Source organism: Polypterus senegalus, chromosome 6, assembly GCF_016835505.1.
Source record: "Polypterus senegalus isolate Bchr_013 chromosome 6, ASM1683550v1, whole genome shotgun sequence".
Classification (NCBI taxonomy): Eukaryota; Metazoa; Chordata; class Cladistia; order Polypteriformes; family Polypteridae; genus Polypterus; species Polypterus senegalus.
In genome coordinates this window covers 68,649,611-68,671,476 of record NC_053159.1, presented here as the reverse complement: position 1 = coordinate 68,671,476, position 21,866 = coordinate 68,649,611, and the positions used below count along the sequence as shown (strand labels likewise).

The 21,866-nt window shown below is 37.7% G+C and overlaps 1 protein-coding gene across 2 annotated transcripts in view; it reads left to right on the top strand.

Annotated features, from left to right (window-relative positions):
• si:ch211-45c16.2 (mitogen-activated protein kinase kinase kinase 13) overlaps positions 1 to 16,447 on the top strand; it is a 206,431-nt gene extending 189,984 nt beyond the window's left edge. For both annotated transcript variants that reach the window (XM_039756275.1, XM_039756274.1), the window contains exon 16: positions 11,377 to 16,447. In XM_039756275.1, coding sequence (XP_039612209.1) covers positions 11,377 to 11,478 — 102 coding nt within the window. In that variant the 3' untranslated portion in view covers positions 11,479 to 16,447. The remainder of the gene's footprint in view (positions 1 to 11,376) is intronic.
• Positions 16,448 to 21,866: the final 5,419 nt, after the last annotated feature.

Below are 21,866 nucleotides of genomic sequence, written 5' to 3'. Positions count from 1 at the left end.
GTGCAGTGGGTGTCAAAAGTAGGGGGTCAATACAATACGCAGAACAGAACAATTCCTTAATACAGCAAAATAATAAAAATTTTAGAAGTATGGTTTAACAGTAGATGATATGACATAATTAGGTTTGGATATTTTTAGAGTCCTGAGACCTCATCTATCTAGCTGCCTCCCCATTTGGCCATGCCACGGCTGAAACGTTGTTCCGATGAAAGGACCCCTCTTTCCCATGATTCCTGTGATCCTCCATCAGGGATTACTTTACCATAGGCAGGCAAACAACTTGGCAGGTGGGCCGTGGCACCAATTTCCACATTTGGGTACCGAGAAAAGAAACAGAATAGGTGAGGGTTAGTATTCAAATATAATTATCATGTTACTTATGTTTTAGTGCTAATGACTAACAATAGAGATGCAGTATGTACAGTTAATCAGCAGCTCTAGTCAGGATATGCTAAACTGAAGTAGTGAGTCTTCAGCCGGGATTTAAAGGCTGAGACTGAAGGGGCATCTCTTATAGAAGCAGGAAGACCATTCCACAGTTTAGGGGCCCTGTAACTAAAAGCTCGACCTCCCACTGTTATTTTATTAATCCTTGGAATCCTAAGCAGACCGGCATCTTGAGATCTTAATGTGCGCCAGGTTTGTAAGTCATGATAAGTTCAGACAAGTAAGCCGGACCTTGGCCATTTAATGCTTTATATGTTAAAAGGAGGATTTTGAAATCTGCCCTAAACTTAACTGGGAGCCAGTGTAAAGATTTAAGAACTGGAGTTATGTGTTCATATTTTCTTGTTCTTGTAATAATTCTTGCAGCCACATTTTGGATTAACTTTGGAAATCCTCTAGTAGAAAATCCCAGTAACTGAGCAGATTGTGAAATACTCAGACCGGCCTGTATGGCACCAACAACCATGCCACGCTCAAAATTGCTTAAATCACCATATGTATGTATGTGTATATACAGTATATATATATATATATATATATATATATATATATATATATATATATATATATATATATATATATATATATATATATGTATATATATATATGTATATATATATATGTATATATATATATATATATATACACATATATACATATACATATACATATATACATATATATATATATATATATATATATATAAACTGCTCAAAAAATTAAAGGAGCACTTTGAAAACACATCAGATCTCAATGGGAAAAGAAATCCTCCTGGATATCTATACTGATATAGACTGGGTAATGTGTTAGGAACGAAAGGATGCCACATCGCTTGATGGAAATGAAAATGATCAACCTACAGAGCCCTGAATTCAAAGACGCCCAAAAATCAGAGTGAAAAAAATTATGTAGCAGGCTAGTCCATTTTGCCAAAATTTAATTGCAGCAACTCAAAATTGTACGCAGCACTTTGTATGGCCCCTGTGTTCTTGTATACATGCCTGACAACATCGGTGCATGCTTCAAATGAGATGACAGATGGTGCTGTGGGGGATCTCCTCCCAGATCTGGACCAGGGCATCACTGAGCTCCTGGACAGTCTGAGGTGCAACCTGGTGGCATTGGATGGACCAAAACATAATGTCCCAGAGGTGTTCTATTGGATTTAGGTCAGGAAAGTGTGGTGGCCAGTCAATGGTATCAATTCCTTCATCCTCCAGGAACTGCCTGCATACTCTCACCACATGAGGCCAAGAATTGTCGTGCACCAGGAGCCACTGTACCAGCATAGGGTCTGACAATGGGTCCAAGGATTTCATCCTGATACCTAATGGCAGCCAAGGTGCCTTTGTCAAGCCTGTAGCGGTCTGTGTGACCCTCCATGGATATGCCTCCCCAGACAATCATTAACCCACCACCAAACTGCTCATGCTGAATGATGTTACAGGCAGCATAATGTTCTCCATGGCTTCTCCAGACCCTTTTACTTCTGTCACGTGCTCAGGGTGAACCTGCTCTCATCTGTAAAAGGCACAGGGCACCAGTGGTGCATCTGCCAATTCTGGTATTCTATGGCGAATGCCAATCGAGCTGCATGCTGCTGGGCAGTGAGCTCAGGGCCCATTAGAGAACATGGGGCCCTTGGGTCACCCTCATGAAGTCTTTCTGGTTGTTTGGTCAGAGACATTCACACCAATGGCCTGCTGGAGGTCATTTTGTAGGGTTCTGGCAGGGCTCATCCTGTTCCTCCTTGCCCAAAGGAGCAGATACTGGTCCTGCTGATGGGTTATGGACCTTCTATGGTCCTCTCCAGCTCTCCTAGACTAACTGCCTGTCTCCTGGAATCTCCTTCATGCCCTTGAGACTGTGCAGGGAGACACAGCAAACCTTCTGGCAATCACAAGTATTGATGTGCCATCCTGGAGAAGTTGGACTACCTGTGCAACCTCTGTAGGGTCCAGGTATCGCCTCATGCTACCAGTAGTGACACTGACTGTAGCCAAATGCAAAACTAGTGAAGAAACAGTCAGAAAAGATGAGGAGGGAAAAATGTCAGTGGCCTCCACCTGTTAAACCATTCCTGTTTTGGGGGTCATCTCATTGTTGCCCCTCTAGTGCATCTGTTGTTAATTTCATTAACACCACAGCAGCTGAAACTGATTAACAACCCCCTCTGCTACTTAACTGACCAGATTAATATCCCATAAGTTTCATTGACTTTATGCTATACTCTGATTAAAAAGTGTTCCTTTAATTCTTTTGAGCAGTATATATATATATATATATATATATATATATATATACATATATATATATATATATATATATATATATACATATATATATACATATATATATACATATATATATATATACATATACATATATATATATATATATATATATATATATATATACATATATATATATATATATATATATATATATACATATATATATATATATACATATATATATATATATATATATATATATATATATATATATATCTATACTAATAAAAGGCAAAGCCCTCACTCACTCACTGACTCATCACTAATTCTCCAACTTCCCGTGTGGGTGGAAGGCTGAAATTTGGCAGGTTCATTCCTTACAGCTTCCTTACAAAAGTTGGGCAGGTTTTATATCGAAATTCTACGCGTAATGGTCATAACTGGAAGCAGTTTTTCCATTTACTGTAATGGAGATGAGCTTCAACGCCGTGGGGGAGTTTCGTGTGACATCATCACGCCTCCCACGTAATCACGCAGTACATAGAAAACCAGGAAGACCTCAAAAAGCGCAAGAAAACATGCATTATATAATTGAGAAGGCAGCTAAACAATAAGAAGCGAAAGTGACATATACAACCATATTCATGAGTTCTGCTACTGAAACAAAGCACGATGTAAACCCTACACTTTAAATTAAGTTCATAGACAGGCTGCCGCTGGCGTTTGTAATTTAGTGCCTGCCCATATAAGGCCGTCCGTCAGCGCAATCCAATAGCAAACTGCCACGGGTAAATATTCACGGGTGAAGGACTGTGCTTATGGAGAGGAAGATGAGATGGTCAGGGTGGTGTTTGACACAAACTCAGCTAAACTGCGAGAGAAAGTTTTAAGTGCCAGGACTAAGGTAACATTAAATACAGCCATGGACATAGCACGAGATGGCACCAGCACAGCTGGGAACCTTCGATGCATGTACACCGAGTGGCTCACGTGAACTGACGCAGTGCACAGATAAAAGCAACAGTTCCAAAGAGCTGAACAAAACCGAATTACACAATTGAAAAGGCAGCAAAAATATGAAGCGCCTGATATACAAGCATATTCATAAATCCAGCTACTGCGGAAACAAAGCACACGTGGAAAAGTCAATGTCCCGCTAAAGGAAGACAGTGTAAAAACCCGTGCATGCAGTGTGTCAGGTCTCAGATAAAGAAGAAGACGAGCTGTTTATTGATGCAGTAAGAAACGAATCGATGAATGAAACCTGTCATCTTTACAACGATTGACAAACACGGAATGTAACTTGAACACAACACATCCTACAAATACGAACCTGATTGAAAGAAATAATGATAATCAAATCCTTGATGACAGCAACACTCAGTAACACTCACAAAACAAATACTGTATATTGACAGTCATGTTACGTTATTTTTAAAATGTTCCCTTTTCTTTTCTACCTTTTTAACACACTACTTCTCGCTGCGATACGCGGGTATATATATATATGTATATATATATATATCCCGCTCTACATACTCGAATAATGGATACTTTATTCGCCATCAATGATTGTTTTGGTAAAGCCATACTCAGTGTATTCATTAGATGAACGGTAAAAAGTAAGAGCGAGGGAGGATGACTTATTGAGGCATGCAGGCTGTAGTGCGCCAACTCTATCTGAATTGCGCGATCACATTTGAAAAATATATCTTTTCAAGTTCTATTTAGTCCATATGTGTCAAACTCAAGGGCAGCGGGCCACATCCGCCCGGCGTGTAATTATATCCGCCCGAGATCATTTTATATACTGTATTATTGTTATTAAAGCCCGGTATATGAAGCGCTGGTAACACAATAAACTACAGATCCCATAATGCAGCGCTTCAGCTGCCTTGCATCAGGGTAACCTGAATGCAATTCAGAAGATACAGAAAACAGCATAATTAAATAAGAATCTGACACTTCAGCGGACGTTTTAACCCGTGCACAATCACAAAGTGATTTCAAGTGAAGCTGCTTTTATGGGTGACACAAATGCACCAGTTCACCTTGCCCCACTTTCCCTGTTGCCAAGTACTGTTAAACCAAGTCGTCACTACGGTGTTCCCAAATCGCACTTTGCTGATAAACTGAGCGCACTGCGCACTGAGTTTGCACGGCGCTTTGGTGACTTTGATGAACAAAAAAAGTCCGTCTACATGCGGCTCGAACCTTGTGCATGTTTGGTAGCACATATCTGTGTGAGAAGCTCTTCTCAGTGATAAAGACTAACAAAACAGCACACAGGAGTCGCCTCACTGATGAGCACCTGCAATCCATCCTGAGAATCTCCACAACACAGAACCTCACAGCAAACAGAAACGAACCTGTGGCCAAAAAGATGCCAGGCGCCCAGCTCTAAAATGACATATGAGCAAAGACAACTGAATGATTTGATTTGTTATTGCACGTAAGCGGAGTCAACGTTTTAACAAACAGCGTATTGCACTGATACGAAATAGCTGTGTGTGTATATATATATATATATATATATATATATATATATATATATATATATATGTATATATGTGTGTGTATGTATGTATATGTGTGTATATATGTAGATATATATGTATGTATATATGTGTATATGTATAGATATGTACTGTATATATATATATATATGTTTATGTGTGTGTGTGTAAATATATATATATATGACAACAACACTCATCACTCACAACAGTGACAAAACAATTACATTGACAATCAGGTTACGTTATTTTCAAAATGTTTCGTTTTCTTTTCATTGCTTCTTTAACACACTACTTCTCCGCTGCGAAGCGCGGGTATTTTGCTAGTATGTATATATATATGTATATACATATATGTATGTATATATATGTATATATATATGTATATACATATATATGTATATATATATGTATATACGTATATATATGTATATACGTATATATATGTATATATATATGTATATACATATATATGTATATATGTATATACATATATATATATATATATATATGTATATATATGTATGTATGTATGTATGTATGTGTATATATATATATATATATATATATATATATATATATATATATATATATATATATATATATATATATATATATATATTCACTAGCCAACCCGCGGTGTAGCATACGCTGCATAATCAGGCCGCTTTTTAAATGATTTTTAAGCACAGAGGAAAAAATAAACATTTGAAAAATCCGTAATTTAATAAACCACGCTACGAAGCAACATACAATTGTCCGTGACTGAAAACTGGAGGAGCGTCTTCTCCTTCCAAAGCGAAGGATGGGGTTGAACGGCGCTCGTTCAGTACGCACTGCCCGCTTATGTGCCCGCCCCCAACTCCCTACCTGAGTCGCTTTTGTCTGTGTACAGTCCACACGCACCTGTGAGTCATGTTGACTGTTAATTTTCCAAACACCGCCTCAGTCGGTTTACACGTTGACTTTTCATTGTTCTTTGCGGTTCTTGGTGCTTTTTTATATATAATCCACCAAGTCACCCGACCGGGGGTTGGGATGGGCTTTTGCAGGTGTTTTGAGTTAATTAGCTGATTAGAGTGTGGCCCCAGGTGTCTTCAATATTGAACCTTTTCACAATATTCTAATTTTCCGAGATACTGAATTTGGGACTTTCATTAGTTGTCAGTTATAATCATCAAAATTAAAAGAAATAAACATTTGAAATACATCAGTCTGTGTGTAATGAATGAATCTAATATATAAGTTTAATTACTGAAATCAACTTTGTCATGATATTCTAATTTTATGACCGGCACCTGTATGTATGTATGTATTTATGTATGTATTTATATATATAATATGTATATTTATATACGAGTTGTGGCAGAAAAGTAATGAGACTGATTTTTTATTTACCAAAGTTTTTATTTTTTTCAAACATCAATGTTATCCCCTTCAAAGTAGTTCCCTTGGCAGCTACACACCGATGGAGACGTTGTTCCCACTGTTGGTAGCAGCGCTGGAAGTCTTCAACCGGTATGGTCTTCAGCATGTCCGTTACACTCTTTTGGATGTTTTCTAAAGTCCCGAAATGACGTCCTTTGAGGACATTTTTCAGTTTAGGAAAAAGGAAAAAGTCACACGGACTGAGGTCAGGTGAATAAGGGGGCTGGGAAACCACAGGAATGCCTTTTGAGGTCAAAAATTCTGTTATGGAGAGGGCAGTTTTTTGGCACTATTTTGGCGCAGACCTTTCGCATGTGCAAATGTTCAGTCAAAATTTGATGAACGGTAAATCTGTTCAAATTTAATTGTTCACTCAACATTCTTAATGTTAAACCACGGTCTGATCTTACAAGAGTGTTCACACGTTCGATATTTTCATTGGTTTTCCAAGTTGAAGTCCTCCCTGAACGGTGTTCATCTTCAACGTGTTTTCTGCCTTCCAAAAATGATTTGTGCCAGCGAAAAACTTGAGCTCAGGATAAAGAATGTTCCCCATAGGCCTGTTTTAACTTTTCAAACGTCACACTTGCCGTTTAATGGCACAACGTTGCTCCAAATTCCGCTGTTCCATTTTGCGGACGCACAACCAAAAACACAACTTCGCTAATAGCAGTCACAAAATCACGTAGTTAACGGAAGGAGTTGAAACTCGCACTGAGCTATGGGAGGGTACTGATACACGTGCTCTATCAAGGACAACAGCGCAGCGTTGCCAGATCGCTTGCAGTGTTGCCAGATCGCTTGCAGTGTTGCCAGTCTCATTACTTTTCTGCCACACCTCGTGTGTGTATATATATATATATATGTATATGTATATATATATATATGTATATATGTATGTGTATATATGTATATGTATATATATGTATGTGTGTATATATATATATATATATATATATATATATAATGTGTGTATATATATATGTGTGTATATATATGTGTATATGTGTGTATATATCTATATGTGTATTTATGTGTATATATTTATGTATATATGTATATATATATTTATGTGTATATATTTATGTATATATATATATATATATATATATATATATATATATATATATATATATATATATATATATTGTGAACGATACGGGGTGCTCTCGCTCCCTTGAACCCCTGTCCACGACTCCAGACACCAGGTAAAAGTCCTCAAGTTGACTTTATTTTCTTGCCACAGTGTACAAAGCACACTCTCCTCCACAATACTCATAAATCACCAATAAATCACAATAATACACAATAAACCAATCCTTCAGCTCCCAGACGCTTGCCACCCTTCCACCCAGCTCAGCTTGTTGTCTGGGAGTTCCCATAGTCCTTTTATACCTCCTGACCCGGAAGTGTTTCTGCCCAATAGTCCACAAGTCCTTTTCCCTTCCGGTCAGGGTAAATAGTCCCTTTCTTCAACCCGAAGTCCGTCCGCTCTTCCTGTGACGAACCTCCGGGTCACAGGGCACTAAAAGCCCTCGGTCCTCCCTGCAGCTCCCTCCTGTGGCCCCACGGCATCCAGCAGGGCTTTGCATAAAACTCCAATGTCCATGATGCCCTGCTGGTCTTCTGGGGACCTCCACGCTGCAAGGAGGGCTCCACCTGGCGGCTTGGGGGTATTGGCCGGGATAAATGGCCGGCCATCCATTACAATATATATATATATATATATATACACATATATATATGTATATCATACACATACTTTGCTCGCCAACCCCTTCAAACCACCTACCCCACGCCTTTGCTTCACGCCGTTGTGAAGAGAGGGGCTGAATGCACCGCAAGGAGACGCGTTCGCTCCTCCTACACTTTAACTATGATGCTCCGTCTGCAGCATCATTGAGGTGCCGGACTCTCCAGACGTGTATGCAGTGCAGTCAGCCAGCTCTCCAATTAACCATGGAGCACAACACACACTCACATCCAATTGGAGCCTGCACCTTCTAGGGACATGATTGTTTTTAAAATTGGCCCCCTATAGCTAAGCCTCAGACCTGCTATTACACAATCTATAAAATGGGCTTGCTGATTTTTTTAGGGAAATGTAGCAAACATTTTTGTGTGTGGCATTAATAATTGTTTTTTTTTTTTTTAAAGATTTTGCTATTTTTTATGTCCCTTTCTTGTTAATTAATTCACAAGCGAACTGAAGTAGCTGTTTGCCTTTAGTATTCAGTGCCATTTGCTCCTGCGTCTGTGCTGCTTATCACTAATTGTCCGTATTTGGATGCAATTAATGAAATATACTCCACTGGAAAAAGTAAATAAAGAATATGATAAAAGAAAGTTAACATTTAAAGATATGAGACAAAATGCAAATGTCTGAATTTGCTTTACATGTAAATGCACTTTTACATATTTCTGAATGCAAAATAAGAATTGAAAAATACTAATTAATCAACTTGATTACTTAGAAGTAAAAGTGAACAATTTATTTGAAAAACTGGTTGGAATGAAAACTTGTAGGCACATGTGATGACACAGGACTGAAATTGGGTACCTCTGCAATGCAAGGGGTTTCTTTGTGATCCCACATGAGTACAACAGAGAGTGATGAGCTATAATTAAAAACACATCCTCTTCTAGTCATCTTTGTGTTGCATGCCAACATGACAAACATGTATCTGAACCGTACAAAAAAACAGAGATCCCAGGAGGAAACCTACAAATGCAATTTGTAATTTTGATGTTTGTGGTTTCTGCCTAAGATAGTTGGTTGTTTAATACATCTGGGCACCAGTTTAGTGAATGCAATTAAGATTCACAAGTAAATGATTCCTTCTTGATGAAGAGATTTATGATATACATTTTCAACTCAAAATGTTCAGTTGTGTTCAAACTAGAGATACGGCTGCAGGCTATGTACAGTCATGAATGCACATTGATACTGTGGTTGTGTGAAGAATGACAATTTCCCAGAATAAATGTTGTGGCTCCAACATGGTTGTTCCCATTAACTTTAAAGTGTTTTAAAATAAAACAGAAAGGGCACTTGATAGCGCAAGTAATAGAAATCAGTTTTAAAAAATAGCCTCTCTTGGGCTTGCAAAAACAAGTTTTCTTACTCTTTCCGAGTTAGGTTAGGAAGTGCCATCCTGCTTATTGCTCAGACAACTAAAAAGACACCTCCTTCCAGCTGGCTCGAAATTTATGGACTGGACATTGTGTTAGTTGTCCTTTCCGGGTGTCTTCTCAGCACTGTGTTGGGGGACATAATTAGCTCCAGCACCCCCCTATCATCTTGGGGGGTTGCAACATACCACAGATGAATCTTGAAGGTGATCCTCTGACACACATTCATGACAACACACATGTTGTATGCCTACAAGGATCCTTTGTTTTCTGATGTGTTTACATGCATTCAAGTAGTACGATTCTCCATTTAAATAAACTGAAGAAATTTTTCTCCAAGAGGAACAGCTTTGCACTGAAAACGACCAGTATTCTCTGAGCAACTGTCATTAATATGACCCCATATAAATACACAACATTTGGATGTGTACTATTTTTGTGTTGCCATTCCATCATTTCTCAGTATATAAAATTAATTTATGATTAAAAATTGGGTATAATTTATATTTTCCAAAATAGATACATACTGTACTACTTTATTTGTCCCATGGGGCAAAGTTCGGCTTTTTACAGAAGCCCAATGAATAAATATAACAATAAACAACCCTAATCAGATACATAAGAATTACAAAAAAAAAAAAAACTCTGACTTGGCTAAATATAATAGTCCCTGTCAGGCATTTGGCAGACATATTCCTATTGGTATAAAGGAGCTCCAGTTGTGTTTTCTTGACAAACGTCTGCTGAGGAATTTATTGCTCGAAAGTATTCAATGCTAATGTGTCGGAGAAGATATGCAGCATTATTCATAATGGCCAACCATTATGTATTCACTCTCTGTGCCCAATAACTGAAGCCTTGCTCTCTCAGTCAGCTTGTTGATTTGGTGATGTTACCAGCCCAGCACACCACAGCATAGAAAATCAAATTAAGTCGTCGCACAGTTGAGGAATATGTAAAGTATTCACTACCCACATTAAAGGAACACAGTTTTCTAAGAAAAATAAAAAGAGCCTGCTCTGCACTTTATAGTTTCTCTGGGTCATTAGGCCAGACCAGGTGGTCATTGTTGTAGACCCCAAGTACCTGTTAGCAGTGCATCACCTCCACATTCACTCCCTGAATAGTGACCAGGGATGGAGGCTCTTTGGTGCAATGAAAGTCAGTAACCACTTCCTTAGTTTTGCTGATGTTAAGTTGCAGAGAAGTCTCATTGCAGAAAGAAACAAGTTTTTCACCTGTATTCTGTCTCATCCTCCATTAGTGCAGAATTATCTGAGAGTTTTGTATTTTTTTTTTCCCAAAGTACTGGTCTAAAGATGTTAGTCTTACAAAGCAACTTGGGTGGTGAAGAGTATAAATTACAGTACACTGTTCTGCTCATTTAATATTTTTTGATGTAGTGTCAGCAACACTACTGTACAACATAACCTTTGGTCACTGTGTAAATGAAAAGCCCTTTTTGGAAAGTATACTGGATATGACAGGGTTCTTCACAGAGCTGTAACCAGTTTGATTAATCTGTTTGATTAATGAAAGTATGGTTATACTTTTTTGCAAAATTTGAAAATGAGTAAAAATGCATTTTATGTGTTTACTTTCTTGTCCATCTTTTTTAGACCTCACCACGTTTTGGGGAGTCTGATTGTGAATCATCTGAAGCAGAATGCTCTGACTCCACTGTCCGTATCAGCAAGTCATCTGGGGCCTGTACTTGGTGAGAACAACAGTTGCAAGTGAAAGCATCATCACTGAACTGAAAATAAAAACTGCAATAATAAGACCACTGGTAATGATGTACAGAATTTTGCCTGTACGTCTACTCCAACCTCTGTCTTTACTGTACCAATCTTTTTCCAAAACTGAACACTGGTATTATTTAATTACATATGGCAGGGATCGTGTAACATTGATAATTTATTTTTCTCTGACATAAAAAAGACTTTATATTCTATTGTGTGGTGTACATAAATATTATCTGCTCCAAAACAGGAACAACCTCCTTCTGATTATTGATATTGACTCTTAATAGCAAGGCGAAAAAAACAGGTATGACTTGTTGCTTTTTCCAGGACCAGTCCAATTTTGATTTAAGTAAGCTGAATGTGCACACATGACCTTGCTGCTCCTGCTGCTGCTTCTGTCTACAGAAATAAACAATAAGAAGACTGAACCTTGTGAACTCTCTACAAAATTCTGCAGCCCATTCCAGTATCAAGTGAGAAGAAAAATACATTTATTTTCTCCATTGCTTAGTCCCTCTTGAATTAAGAATACACTTGAAAAAGCAATTGTGGGTTCTTTTTTTGTCCTCTTTATGAATGCATTTTGTGAAAGAACAGTAAAACTTTTTTCCCAAACCACTAAAGCATATGTCTCCTGGACTTGCTGTGTGAAATTACTCCCACTTTAGGAAATCTCATCACATATTGTTTTTTATTACTTGCTGTTCTAGTTTAATATGGCAGGAATCTTGCACCAATGGGCGCAATGCAGGAACATTCTGTGAACTGTACTTCAGTCACCCCCGAGGAAGGGCAAACACTTTATTACTGTACAGTCACACTAGCTTATGCTGCGAAAGATTAGAGTCACAGTGGATTGTGGGAGAGTAAACAAGTCTGCAGACAAAACACACTGAAACACAGGGGGCTGGTAAGTTCATTGTAGAGATTTCATTTACTAAAACCAGCGAAATATGTCTTTGGAGGACACCATCAAATCAGATACCCTTCATTACAACAACGTCATTCATTTCTTCATGATTTATTTATAAACACGATCAAAAGTTAATCAGTTTTTTTTTATTTATAGATATTTATTCCATTATTCTGAAAGTAAATCTAATTAGCCTATTAGCTGAAGTTGAGCGAATGTTGTGTGCAGATTCCTATATTTATTATGAAGTTACTCATTTTAGCTATATTTTTTTTAAAGATTTGTAGACCATTTAAATGTTTATAAAATGGATATTCACAGTAATGAAAACGGAATTTATATATGTGTTATCTTTAAAAAGGATAGAAAAATACATCACACAGTAAAGCTGCATTATTATTTTTGAACTCAATCTAAACGGATTCCTGTAAGAATCTTAAAACATGGTGTGTTACACTTATTACCTGTATTTTTCAGACATGTTTTTGTGAAATTATGTCTTAATTCCATCTCATTCAAAAACATGTTTCAGACATCCCAAAGCAAGTAATCTGAAAAAAATTGTGACTATTAGAGATGTCATTTTATTTTATTGTTTTATTTTTGTCTATAAAATCCACTTGAAATTGTGTTAAAATGTGGTTACTGGCATATGTTGTCTAACAAATGTGGCAACCTCATACATTTTTTAAATTAAACTTGGCACAAGGAATTGGATAATTGGATTGACATTTTGCAGAATGTTCTTGTTGCATTCTTAATTCTTCCTCATAAGAAATTTCACATTAGTTTTATATGTACCTGTAATATCTTGCAGTGCAGATACATTTTCTGTCAAATGTCAATATGACAATTTTAATTCTCTTGACACCAAACTGAAGTACAGTGTTTAAAGTACATTATAGTGAATCTGCAGGTCGAGACACATATTCAGGTAATCAATTTAACCAAAGGTCTTGATAACCAGCTTGTGGTTCCTCCATTTTAGCCCCAGCCTGCTCTGTGTCACTTAAATAACAAAAGCAAAATATACTAAAATAACACAATTAATGCAACACCAGTATTTCTATTGTGCACATGGGTGCTTAGTTATGTTTTAAAAGCAACAAAAGCGTTATCCTTTACTTGAATGGAGGGCTTCAATCCATCTCAGGCATTAAAAAAGTATTAGTTTGAACAGTTTCTCAGCTCTTTAAAATGAAATCAGCTATGTTACAGTATGTGCCTCACCATTCAGACCAGCGGAATGTGGAAAGGCTGGTGAAACTGACTACAAAGCAAGTGGTCAGAGGGCTCCACTCCAGGCTTTCCCATCCTGAAAATTATCATGCTTTATAAAAAATCTGTACATAACCTGTCCTGTACACACCGTGCATTTCTGTGTGTGTGAATGAGAGAATATTGATGTCTACTAGAGCAAGGCCTCTCAGTTCTGGTTCTGGCCATCCTTCAAGTCTTCCACTCTTTTTTATTTGCAAATTATGTTTATTAAAACACATTGTTTTAGCAGTTCAGCTAAAGAAAAACTGTTTGTGTTGTGCATTTGCATGGAATATCATGAAGTATTGTTGATTATTTATTATATTTATTGCTGTCTGTACATAGGATCTGTTCATGATAGAATTTATAGTGCTACCAAACTTAATGAAACTGGAGATTAGGTGAGAAAAGCCTGAGAAAGCCTATAGTCATTTTAAAATGTAGTTGTCTAGTTGAAAGGTCTGCAAAGCAAAACACTTGAAGGCACATGGATAAATAGTCAGAATCAGGACCAGGATTAAATGGCCAAGAAATTAGCCAAGGCTGAAGACTCTCTTAGATTTTTAGGTTCTGCCATCCCCTATAATCCCACATAATGTATGTTGTGCTTGTGTGTATAAATCTCATGGGAAAGAGAGCTGCCATAATTTAATAGATGATAATTACACATTTATATAGAGTTGATTTGCTTTTTCATTGTGCTTTGGTAAAAATGGAAAACAGCAATAACCGATGCAGTGTTGATGAATAGGTATCGAAATCATTCCAGTGGGGCAATAAAAATAAAGCACTCGTAACAAATGTTTTAAATGACCTGCTTGGACATATAGCCCCTTGGCTTTGACTTACATTTATTAGTACATTTCTAAACTATTGTAATGTATTTATATTACATTTAAATATGGTTATAAATTTAGGGCATGCACCTTTATGTCTCTGTTGTGCATAAGGAAAGGCTACATAGCAAAGACCAACCCATCATGGCGTCCACTTTCTTTGAACTTTGAGACTAAAGCCTGTTTGTCTGAATTTTGAATTATTATCAAATTAAAAAAAGTAGGTGAAGGCAAAACCAGTGTCAAGTTTCATGCCGCCATCTCACACATTCTATAGACTGTCTATACCATTTTAAATGTTATCTGTCATTTGAAACTTGGGCATTAATATTTTTGATAGTATAATACTTGCTTTCAGATAAGCAATACAGTTTGGGTACAGTAGCCGTCCGTTAAATAGCAGCTTTTGCACAGTCCTTGTAGAGAACAAAACTGACTTCATGAAAAACACTCAGGCCTGTATTTAACTCTGCAAGAATTGGAATGTGCGTCATTGTCATTTATTACATTTGTTTATGCAGACATTGCAAATAATAAAAATAATTTCAAAAGTCTCATTATTTTATTATAGACTAGCTGCTAATGCAGTGCTCCACACAATGTGATAATCATTATAAAAGTATTATTAACCAGGACTTCAGATCCCCCATGAAGTACATTTCACATCCAGGCTCTTGAGTTGTTGCCATTGTAATCTGCTTCCAGGAAACCTTATCACTGTGCTTTGGGAGACATTTCTGCTCTTTGAATTAAATTCATAATGCAGAACTGCCCTTTTAAAATTGCCATATCCTGAGGCTTCTTAAAAAATGACAGTTCATTCCAAACAATGTTACTTTTTAGATTAGCACAAAAAAGCACCTTTAATCCATACCTAGCCAATGTTTGGGGGAGGGACTGCTTAGGGTGTTGGGTTTTTCCTTGAATTGTGTCTCCATGATGTAGTGTGTCACGTGTGGCCCCAAGTGAAGCGACTGTACAAAATGCCTAATGCTAACTGCAGCACTTTTTTTTTGTTTCCAGTGTGCACAATAATAAAGTGAAGAACATGTCTTATTGATCGTAGAACTCTTATGTAAATTATTCCATGTAATGTTTTAATTTATTTTTAATTATATTGTATGCTTATTTTGTAGCTGGCCTACATAGAAATTATTTATGTTTTGGTGCAAATTATTCAGACATCTGTAGATCAGACCTTTTTCTTAATTTCTTAATATTTTCAAATGCATTGCTTTTTCACATCCCACTGATGTTTCATTCATACAAGTACTGTTAAGTGCTGTATTATTGAATGATGGAAGCTGTCCTGAACGGGTCTTAGAAAGGAGTCCTAGCTGTTGCTTTGCATTGGTAGGAGCCGTTAATGAAGTAGACTCCCTGCTTCGTTTAGCAATCAAGTATCTTGCTAATATGCACTATTGTAACACAAAACAAAAAAACATACAGCCATAAATATGGAGCATTGGATAACTAAATGAAATGGCTTCACCTACTAATGTAATGCTCTGCGTTCCTGTTAATGATTTTAGTTGTGTGGAAGGTCAGGACACAAGAAATAGCAAGCGTGTTCTCAATTTTAAAAAGTGCTTCTCTGTATTATTATTATCAAACTACCATAGTATTTCATTCTGGATAGGGAGTTTGATTAAATGATCAAAGGTCTTCAAAAAGGTGTGTGCTACTGGCCATTCTCAAGAGGTGGATTAGCAATGTATCTTCAGTTTATCTCAGTAGGTTCAGTCAATAAGAGTACTAACCTGAGGTACAGTCAGTCACTTTTCCTCTGTAGCCTCTCCAGATTCCTTTTTATTTACCCTTCAAATGGCTTCCTGATTAAGCAAACTGGACTATGTTTCATAAACCAGTGTACAGTAATGGGACCGAATTGGAAAATTAACGCTGCATGGAATAAAAGCCAGTGTACTGTACCAAATTTTCTTTCCCTTGTCTGTCTTTTGTTGTTATTACTGTTTTCTGGAGCAGATCTGAAGGAAATAAAGCTACAAACTGATGTCTTTAATTGATGTTTGCAAAATTCAAGTGTACTGACTTATTCTGGTAAAAGGCCTGTCAAAATGTACAAATTACAAGCTTCACACCCTAAGGGAGATGTTTGAGATTTATCATCACTTTCTTATGCAATATAAAATTATGTTTGAGTTCAGAAATATGGAGATTTTGAATTGAAGTGAGAGACGCTCCCTGAAATGAGGAGGTGATCAGGCCTGTGGTGCAGGTGCCATCAGCAGTTTTAATGATGGAGTTGGAACTGTGTTTGGCCACACAGTCGGGGAAACAAGCACTACAGAAGGGATCTTCATGTACTGTACTTACCCTATTAACATGTTAACATGGTGGATGTGATGCTGTTACTGCTGACATCTCTTTGTTAGGAAGTTCAAAACTCAGCTGCAGAGGATGGTGCCAAGTCCTAAATTGGCAAGTTTGGTGGTCAGCTTTGATAGGACAAAAGAGTTGAATGCTGGGCTGTAGCCTATAAACAGGACTCTGTCATAACAGTTTATAATATCCAGATGAGCCAAGATGGAATGAAGTGGAAGTGGCATCCTCTGTATAGTGGACATGAAGATATGCAAACGGAAGGTGATCATAACTATCTAAAGTATTCCTTTCAATAAAGCTAATGTGCCACCCGTCTGTAGTAATTCAGACTGCCTGCTTTTGTTTTCTTAGACACAGGGATAATTGTTGTCTTTTTGAAGAGGTTGGAGACCAGGGGCCTCATGTATAAACGGTGTGTACACACAGAAATGTTGCATAAGAACGTTTCCACATTCAAATCGCGATGTATAAAATCTAAACTTGGTGTAAAGCCACGCACATTTCCACGGTACAGTACCTCATACCCTGTCGTACGCAAGTTCTCCGCTCGGTTTTGCAGACTGGCGGCACCCAGCATCAAAGCAGTGCTACTGTTCCTGTGTGGTTATCCTTCCCTTTCCTGACGCGGCTTTATAAATACACTGAAATTAATCGCATATTGTTTATTAATGTAATGCATCTGATTGTAATTAACCTGTAACAATATAATGGTCTAGGGAATAGCCATAGTATTCCAAATACCATAACTGCTTTAGCGTTGTTACTGTCACTGCACCTTCTTTTTCTTCTTCTTTCAGCTGCTCCCGTTTGGAGTTGCCACAGCAGATCATCTTTTTCCATATTACTCTCATTGCACCACTCGGAGTATTTATATCACTGTACCTGAGTGTGAATTACAACAGCAGCTGATCGGAAAGAGAATTATCGGTATACAGCATCAAGCACACGCTGTCTCAGCCATGGCAAAACATTTCAAAGCCTTTCCTGTATGGACCTCGTGCTTCAGAAATAGTTTCATCCCAGGAACTATAAATGCACTCGAATCAATTGCTCCTTGTAGAACTATCTGTACTTATAAGTAGAATTACCTCACTGTAAACTTGCACTACAGTTATAATACTACACAACCTGAGCCACTTTATAAAGTACGTATTTACATATGACGATATAATTTTTAAGATAAAATGCAGCAAAATATATTGATTATATTATACAGATAAAACTTTTAACTTCATTTAAATAATATGTATTGTTAATAATTAAACATGTGAGGACACGGTGCCGCAGCGCTAGCAAGTTCACGTATTGTTCCTGCCTTGTGCTGTTTATTTACTGAGGCTGGCGCGACACTGGAAGGATAGACAGATAGAATAATTATATTAATAGAACACGTACTATGAAGATATTTCAATGTTCCTTAAAACTTTTGAAGAATTGTCGTTGTAAGCTTACAGATGGCTTAATGTCTATTAAAGAGCTAATTGTGTGGCGATTGGGTATTTGAGGAAAGAAAAGTAAGGACAGGAATTGGAGGTTAGTATGTTTGAAAGAGACAGTACTGCTGCAATAAATTATTTCATCGAAGATCACGCATGGCGCAGCAGCATTTTGTGTGAGACGTGTACAATCACTGCGCCCATGTTTAATAACATGCTTTCATTCCAATCATCATGAAAATGATATCACGTATACATCTCAGTACTTTAATTATTCAGAGAGCTGTAATATCACAAATGTAATGGATTCTGTGTCCTGTTGGAGAAAGAGAAAGAACGGAAGCACGTATGTGATTCACACACATAGAGTACATTGAAGATCAAATATAAAACAAAGCATTTAACATGCTACTTTAGTTACAATGGGATTTGAGAAACTAGTAAATTAAATGATTTTAAGATGAAGTTTATGATGTTCTACTTTAATGACAAAATAAACTGTGATTAAAGTGGAAATTTCGAGATTAAAGTTGACATTTCGCGCTTTTTTCTCCACTGTGTGCCTATTTTTTTTTTTGTCTGTACCCTAATAAGCTCAGACGGTGGACTACAACTCGCCTTTTCACAGCAACTTTGATATGTGACTTTTTTATTTTGGCACTATGCGACTTTGTGAACTTGAGCTTTCGAGTTTCTCCGACACGCTATGTCACTCGATCAACTTCCTGTTGTTGATTATACCACGGTTTAAATCAACAAATAGTATGTTTTTCCTTTGCCTCCACTTGGTATTCGCTGAAATTCTTATATTTTCCCCCGTGCTTTTCCCATTGTCTTTTCACAGAATGCTGAGCTTAAGTGCTATTTATATTGATTTGCATATTCAAAGAGGTGTAATTCTGGGAGGAGCTGGGGCGGGACAGAAGGCGCATGCACGAGCGTTACTTTTCACGCTGACCGGAATTTATGGAGCAGAAGAACGTGGAAGTTGGAGTACGCACAGATTCCTGCATCTGGATTTTTCTGTGTGTAAGCACATTTCGGCAAATTTTACACACGGCGTTATGCATGAGGCCCCTGATGACTTGTGGAAATTAACTTGTTTAAAAGTCCTTTTTATGTCATGTACAGAAACAAGAAAAGATGAATTCTGTGGTGCTGGCTTCTTGATATCATGATCAAAGTAGATATAGAAGGCATTAAGTTCATCGGCAAGTGAAAATGCAAATGAGATTGTGAATTATTACACCTGGTAATTTGCATCTCAGGTTTATTCATGTAATTGTTTTAGGGTATGCATTTAAATTTGCTTTGTTGAAGTTTCCAACAATAATAAAGAATCCCTCAGGATGTAAAATGCTCGTATTCTGTAATAATGGTGTACAAATCATTCAGCTCATTGTTTATGTTGCCTTATGGAAGAGTATAAACAGAAGCCAGACATAAATTAAACAGGCTTATCTTTAATTTTGGAATTTTACTTTTCAATAAGGTTTTCATTAGCTGACTATAATGAGAGTCTTCATTGCTGGATTAAGCTTCTCGCTATTTACCACAGATCAAGGTAGTGAGAGGCAAAACCCCTCTGAGTATATAACGCTGATCTCATGAATCACAGGTTCTCAGGGTGTGCCGGTACTCTGAAACTCAAACAGAGAAGTGCTAGAAGAAAGTAGCACAAACCATTCCCTGAGTCACCGGGTCTATGTAAAGGGAAGGGAAGGGAAGCGGGCTGAATTCATACTTTATTAGCCAAGCTGCATGCTGCCTAGTCAAAACAAACCTTAAAGGAGGTCTCTCTTTCCCAGAGTCCGAAAACACATGAGACTCATGAAATAATAATAATGAAAGGTTTATTATTGTTTACAAGGTGTGTTATTTAGATCGTGGGTCGGCAAACTGAGGCTTGCGAGCCACATGTGGCTCTTTGGGTACGTACATTTGGCTCTGAAGTAAAATTTAAAATGAAAATAAAACGATCATAGTTTAATTTATACAATTTTAAAGGATATTATTCACATAATGGTAATTTAATTTGTTGTATGGGTCTCGCAAAAGTTCGTGACACTAAGTCCGACTCCACACATTGCGTTTTGGCGGGTCCCGACGAAATGCACTGTTTTTACAGGGGAGCGCTGGCAGGTTCCACACATTGTATTTTAGCATGTGCCGCTGAAACGCACCGTTTTTCAAGTGAAATACATCGTGTGCTAGAAACAGTTCCCGCTCAACAGCACTGTCTGGTCTCTCATGGCAAAACACACGTGTTCAGTCTTGCTTCCCGGCAAACGGCGACACGATGCGGTTGCTTATTGCAGGTGAACGGGTAATGTGTAGATGTCATAATATAAAACAATGTTACACTCACATCTTCCAAGCGGCTCCACACATTGCGTTTTAGCAGGTCCTGCTTAACGGGAACCGTTTGGAAGGCTGTGAGTATAGCATTGTTACATAAGCGTGGAGGGGATGGTTGAGCACATGGTAGGCAGGGCAGCCAAACAATGTGACTAATATGTGAGCGCATGGTAATGGCGAAATGTGAAAATGGGGAATCTAGGGGAGGCACGTGTAGTTTTCTGTAAAGTTTGTGTAGCTGCGCGAACGTGGAGTCCGTATCGCTTTATTGTTTCTGCAACTTACAATTAGTATTATCTTTTGGCTGGGTGCACCCAGAAGCTGCATTAATCTTTGCATTCCAGTTTACTACAAGTTAAATGATAGTGTTGATAACGGCAACATGGCAATTATTATTATTATGATTATAAAGGCAATTACTTTAAATATGTATAGAAAATAATGTTGGTTTATTATATTTAGATACATTGATGGTTGAGATTTACCGCGGCGTGTTTTACTTCACGTGCAACTGTTACAATAAAACGTGTTCCTGGTGAGATTTATTTTTATTATATTTTAATTAGTGGGTGGCACGGTGGCGCAGTGGTAGCGCTGCTGCCTCGCAGTTAGGAGACCTGGGTTCTCCCTGCGTGTAGTTTGCATGTTCTCCCGCTGTCTGCGTGGGTTTCCTCTGGATGCTCCGGTTTCCTCTCACAGTCCAAAGACATGCAGGTTAAGCACATTGGCGATCCTAAATCGTCCTTAGTATGTGCTTGGTGTGTGTGTGCCTTGGGGTGGGCTGGCGCCCTACCCGTGGTATGTTTCCTGCCTTGCGCCCAATGTTGTGTGGGATTGGCTCCAGCAGACCCCAGTGGGCCTGTAGTTAGGATATAGCGGGATGGATGGATGGATATTTTCAGTTGTTATTTATTATTTTGAATAATGACTTAGTTCATTTTATTTCCTTTTAATATAATGTATTTTTTGCGATGTATTAAATAAAATATATTGCTTAGGGTGTTTTTCAACATGGCTACGATGAAAAAAATTAAGAAAAACAGAAGATGAGCATCGTGACTTTAAAACTGAATGGACTAAACCTTTCGTGTTTATCTTGAACTCAGACGTCCTTCCAGCCTGTCTTCTTTGCCAAGAATAACTGGTGCACAACAAAAAGTCAAATTTGGAGAGACACTTCACGACTAAACATGCCACATTTGCCAGAAAATATCC